This window comes from Vigna unguiculata, chromosome 2 (assembly GCF_004118075.2).
Source record: "Vigna unguiculata cultivar IT97K-499-35 chromosome 2, ASM411807v1, whole genome shotgun sequence".
Classification (NCBI taxonomy): Eukaryota; Viridiplantae; Streptophyta; class Magnoliopsida; order Fabales; family Fabaceae; genus Vigna; species Vigna unguiculata.
Window position 1 is genome coordinate 8,278,328 of NC_040280.1, and position 5,873 is coordinate 8,284,200.

The window sequence follows — 5,873 nt, forward strand, 5'->3', positions numbered from 1 at the left end:
AAAAATGCAATTAAAACTAGCAATTATAAAAATAGGGGGTTTTGATATGCAAAGAAAATGACACGGAAGATTGTAAACACAGTAATAGTAAATAGGTCAATTCCACTGCTTTTTCTAAATAAGATTCTTCATTGGTTATCTAGAGATTATTGTTAAATTAATTATTGTTGTTGATTTACAAATCAATCAATGTAAAGACTCAATTCATTTGTTGGCATCCTCACTTTTAATCAAAGTACAGTCTCAATTAAAAGTGAGAATTGTTAGATTATCCATAGTAAATTCAATCAAAGTACAGTCTCAATTAATTTTACTATGCCTAATCATGTCTATTCCTTTGTTTCTTTACCAAATAGAAAACTTAATTAATCAAAGTAAAGTCTTGACTAATTTTAGTTAAAGTAATTACCCTTAATCAAATTAAAGTCTCAATTATTGGCAAAAACTTATTTAATCAAATGAAAGTTTCTAAACAAAATCAAAGTAAAGTCTCAATTTAATTTAAAAACCTTTTAACTCATATGATTAGCATGTATGTAGATTTAAAATCATTATTTTCTATTCGATTAAGAAGCAAAGGACATAGATAAACAAAAACCACAACAATAATCAAAATAACAAAACATATAAATTCATCTAACCTCAGAATCCATTTAAGAAATTACAGTGGAATCAACCCTAAAAGCTTAGCCCTTCATGGCTTTGATGGAATACATGATCATATGATGAAGGAAAGAAAATAAAAGAAGAGAATGAGAGATGTGGTGGAGACGGTATCTGCCAAAACCAGAGAGTTCTAAGTGTCAAAGCTGTAAGTTGTCAGTCGTAAGTCGTCCCGCTTTTGTTCCCTTAAGTCTCTTTATATAGGCTTCCACTGGACTTTGGGCTTTATCTGTCAGTTGCTAAAATCTTTTATTTTTATTTAATTAATTAGCAACTTAAATCCAGTCCAATTTCCAATTCTGTCCCTCTCATTTAACCATATTTGCAGTTTTGACCAGATTTGACTGCTGACTTTGACCAGTTGACCAGAGTTGACCAGTTTGACTGTCCTATCAGATGCTGACACGTGGCGCAGAGTACTCTCTCTCCAGAATTAGGGTTTCTCTCTCCAGAATTAGGGTTTCTGCCCCATGTTTCTTCCTTGGCTGCGCGGCTGACGGCGGCTGCTGCTGTTTTCCGGCGTGGTGGCGCGGCGCGGTGGTGTTGCGGAGCTGGTTCGCACAGATGCAGGTGTAGGCGCGGTGGTGTTGCGAACAAGGAAGAAGAAGATGCGCGCTGTTCGCGCTGGCGGTGTGCTCGCGGAGGTTGTTGCTGTTTTGGAGATGGTTTGACGGAGGTTTGCTCGTCGCTGCTGCTGCGTCTCATTCACGGTGGGTGCTGCTGGCTCGCGGTGGTTTCCGGCTTGGTGCTGTTGCGGGAAAGATGGAGGAGTAAGCTGGGAACTCGCGATGGTGGCGAGAACGGTGGCGCGCTGTTGCAGTTCTGTGTGGAGATGGTGGTGGCGCCGTCGTTGCTGCAGATGGAGATGCGCTGGTGGCTCGCGCGTTGCTGCAGGTGCGGAGGCGAGAAGATGGAAGAAGATGGCGTTGTCATGGTGAGCGCGATGGTGGTCGGAAAAGGTGCTGGAACGTCAATGGTGGCTGCCGGCGTTGCAGGTGAAGGTGGTGTGCGTGACGGCGCTGTTGGAGTGGTGGCCGGCGAGGAGATGGCGGCGGCGGCTGCCATGGTGGGTGGAAGGGAAATTAGGGTTAGGGTTTCATGTGTGAGATGGAGGAGATGATGACGTGGCAAAATCTGAGTGGTCAATTGGGTGAGTGGAGGATTATGACACGTGGCAGCTTATGGTTGGCTAATTTTAAAAGGTGGGGATTGCCACATGGCATGATCTGGTTGAGTGGAGTTTAAGTGGTAGGAGGGGTGCGACTTAGTGAAAACTGGGGGTGCAGAACAGGTTTTTGGTGGTCCACTTGCAGGAGTGTGCAAATAAAATCTGGGAGTGCATTTAGCTCCTGATTTATTCTTTTTCAGAATTTCTTGATTTTGGACTTATTTTGTAACTTTGAATATTTTAAAATCACACTATTAATTGACCAAAAATAAATTCCAGCTGCATTAACAAACGTTAGAATATCCAATAATATTTTATGCAACTAAAATCAATTTTTACGCCACTTTTACCAAACTTACTCAATAAATCCAATAATCACAAATCCTAATTAAATCAATCTTTAAGCACAGAAAATTCAATTAAATTCTCAAATTTAAATATTAAATGAGGGCAAAAATTTGAACTCATCAGTCGACCAAGTCAACAAGAAGATCACGATCACTCATTTTCTTTTAATAAATTCACTTCAATATGGGTTGTGCGTTAGTTTAGCCAACACCCTTTGCATCCTTATTATACCATTTTTGGAAGTTAAATAATGACATTCTTGTAGTGTTAGTGACTTACCATAGCTCTTGTCTCAATTTTATTTTTATTAAAATTATTTTCCTAAAATTAATCACACCTAAATTATATTACTTTTATAAAATAAATCATATAATTATTCAAAATAAGCCTTATAATATTTGTATCCCAACAAATAAAAAAAATTGAACTAATTCATAGTCTAATTCATATCTAATTATTCAATTTACAAAGTTTCATTGTCTCAATTTTTTTTCCACTATTATTTTTGTTAAAATTAAAACTTACTAAAATATAAAATATATTACTTTAAAAAAAACTATAAAATTCTTTATAGAACTATTCAAAAGTAACTTGATGCTTATAATTTTATAATTTTGCATCCTACATAACTAATTTATATCTAACGATAATTTGTTTGTTTAAAAAGAGGTCAGAAAGAAGTTGTGTTCACGGAGCCCGACTTCAGTTTCCTTGATTTATAAATTGAAAGTTGTGAGCACGATTTTAGAACAAACTGTGCACGTCTTCTAATCGGAAATTAGATAGCGGACACGACTTCGGTTGAAAATAATTTACACACAGGTCGTGCATTACATACATGGATTGTAACTTAAAAGAAAATGTAAATCGTTATCCCCTCACAATTTCAATGAACAAATTTAAGGTAGAAATCATTTATTGCATATACGACTTAAGATTTAAAAAACAAAAATCGGGAATTCGTTACCATTCCTCACGACTACAGTACACAGAAGTCGTTCATGATGTACACCACTTCTGACTTCGAATGTTGAAGTCGTATTGGAACCAATTTGTCTAAAAATTGTAATGAAAAATGATAATTTGATAAATTTTTTCTTAACAAATTTTGATAAACTATATCTAATTAAGTACAAAAAAATAACTATTTTATTATTTTATTTTGGTTAAAAAATAAAAAAGTAATTTATTTAATTCTATCTACAAAAAGTTTGTGCAAACAAAATATATTTTTCAATTGTAATATATGGTTAAAGTGTCCATTATGATAATTTATGTACAAAAATAAACCATTTGGCTAAAAGAAGACTCACTTTAATCTCTATTCAATCCTATATGAAGTTATATTCAATCAAAATTCAACCTAAGATACTCTATTCCATCTCAATAACCAAACATTTTACTTTACAACATCATCAAAGATAAGTCCAACTTAATTAATAATCGTTTTTCCAAGCCAAATCCAACTTTAACCCTTTTGACAAGAAAACCCTTTGTTCCTACAGCTACCCCTTTGACAAGAAAACCCTTGCTCCTGCAGCTACCCATTTGACAAGAAACTCAAAATATATCTCTCAACTTGCTTACCTTAAACTTATCTGCTAAGCTCATAGCCAAACACACCAACACCAAAACTCAATAATGTCAAGACTCACCATCCAAACACTCCTTTTCTTTGCCGTCCAAATTTCCACGGTTCTCGCCGGCGGCATCCACGTCATCAATTTCCGGTCTCCGAATCTCTTCCCGGAAGGCCTAGCGTGGGACCCAACAGGGCAGCGCTTCCTGGTAGGATCCCTTCGCCACCGCACCATCTCCGGAGTCTCCGACACAGGCATTGTCAAAACTCTGATCTCCGACCCCTTCCTGCCGGAAAATGTCACCATCCTCGGTCTCGCCGTGGACCCCCGCAACAACCGCGTACTGGCAGCGGTCCACGCCCTGGCCCCCCTCCCTCCCTTCAACGCCCTCGCCGCCTACGACCTCAGCTCCCGTCGCCGCCTCTTCCTCTCCCCTCTCCCCTCCGAAGGCGAGCACCAACGCGCCATCGCGAATGACGTCGCGGTGGACTTCGAAGGCAACGCGTACGTGACCAACGCAGCGGGAAACTACATATGGAAGGTGAACAAGAAAGGAGAAGCCTCGACGCTTTCAAAGTCCGCGAGGTTCACCGAACACCCAGTGCTCATCGACGCAGAGTACAGCTTCTGCGGCCTGAACGGGGTCGTATACAACGGAAAAGGTTACCTCCTTGTGGTGCAGACCAACACGGGGAAGATGTTCAAGGTGGACACAGAGGACGGCGTAGCGAGAGACGTGGTACTGAACGAGGATCTGGTGGGCGCAGACGGCGTGGCTCTGAGGAGCGACGGCGTCGTTTTGGTGGTGTCACTGAAAAGGGTGTGGTTTGTGAAGAGTGACGATGGGTGGGGCCGGGGTGTGGTGTTTGACAGAATTGAGCTTGACGATGAGGGGTTTCCCACTTCCGTTGTGGTGGGACAGAGGGAGAGGGCGTACGTGCTGCATGGGCACATCGTGAAGGGCACTTTGGGGAATCAGTGGGAGAGTTTTAAGATTGAGGAGGTGAGGTCTGGGAAGGAGAAGAGAGCGAGCGAGAATGTTTGGATCCTCGTGATGATGGTGGGTTTAGGGTTTGCTTATTTCTTGTTTTGGAGGTTTCAGATGAAGGAACCTCTCAAGAAGATGAACAAGAAGATCAAGTGAACCTATCATTGTTTTTCTAAGTTTGCATTTTACAGTCAACAAATAAGGTTGTCCTTTTTCATGTTTCCGTTGTCTAAAATTTGTCAAAGTCAAATGTTCGGTTTTTTTTTACAAGCTATAGTAATTTGAAGTTGGGAAAGGAATTGATGGGATAGAGAAAATTATGAAGATAGCATAAATACTAGTTGGAAGTAGTATGTTATGTAATTGTGAGTTGGTTATTAGATGTTGTCTTACTTATTGTCATCACTTAAGAATAAAGATTATTGGTACCATACTTTTTAGTTTTATTTCAGACCAAACATGATGTCCATCTTCTTTGTAATTTTCCATTATCTGATAAAATGATTTTACTCTTTCTAATTTTATAAAAAATATCCCAAATTATTATTTTTGACCAATTTTACTTCAATTGATATAAAAAAATTACCTCCATGCCACGTCTGAAAATGTATTAAATTAAATTAATTAAATTTTAAAAAGATTTAACAAAATTTAAAGTCGTTACCAATGTGCAACGACTTATGTTTAATCATTTTACAAATAAGTCGCTATAATAACATGTAACAACTTTTGGTTCATTCCAAATTTATAAGGAAATTGTTTCATCTATAATAATAAAGGGATTTATTTTGTTGTGTCCACATTTTATAATACCTGTTTTACCTTTAATTATTTTAAAAATTAATTATTTTATAAATAATTTACTTTTAATCATTTTTTTACAAATCTCTTTTAAAATCTCTTTTGTCTTAAATCATTATTTAAATTTTCTTTTTACATATCTTTTTTTTAATTTTATATTTAACAACTATTTTATAAATTATATATTTGTTATTGATCTTAAATTTCTTAAAAATTAAAAAATGCGAATACACAAGCGCGACACCTATGTGTTCGCTAGTATGCATAACGACTTTACATTAGAAATCGTTATGGCTCACGACGAGTTCACCTTAATATATTAATT

General features: G+C 37.5%; 1 protein-coding gene across 1 annotated transcript; it reads left to right on the forward strand.

The window, feature by feature from the left end:
- Positions 1-3,561: 3,561 nt before the first annotated feature.
- On the forward strand, positions 3,562-5,193 carry LOC114174013. The gene has a single exon (XM_028058737.1). It carries the CDS (start codon positions 3,821-3,823, stop codon positions 4,901-4,903), a length of 1,083 nt encoding a protein of 360 aa, XP_027914538.1. The 5' UTR covers positions 3,562-3,820; the 3' UTR covers positions 4,904-5,193.
- Positions 5,194-5,873: the final 680 nt, after the last annotated feature.

Excerpts from the sequence above, each read along its gene's own strand:
- LOC114174013 (XM_028058737.1), top strand. The coding sequence starts at position 3,821 with ATGTCAAGACTCACCATCCAAACACTCCTTTTCTTTGCCGTCCAAATT.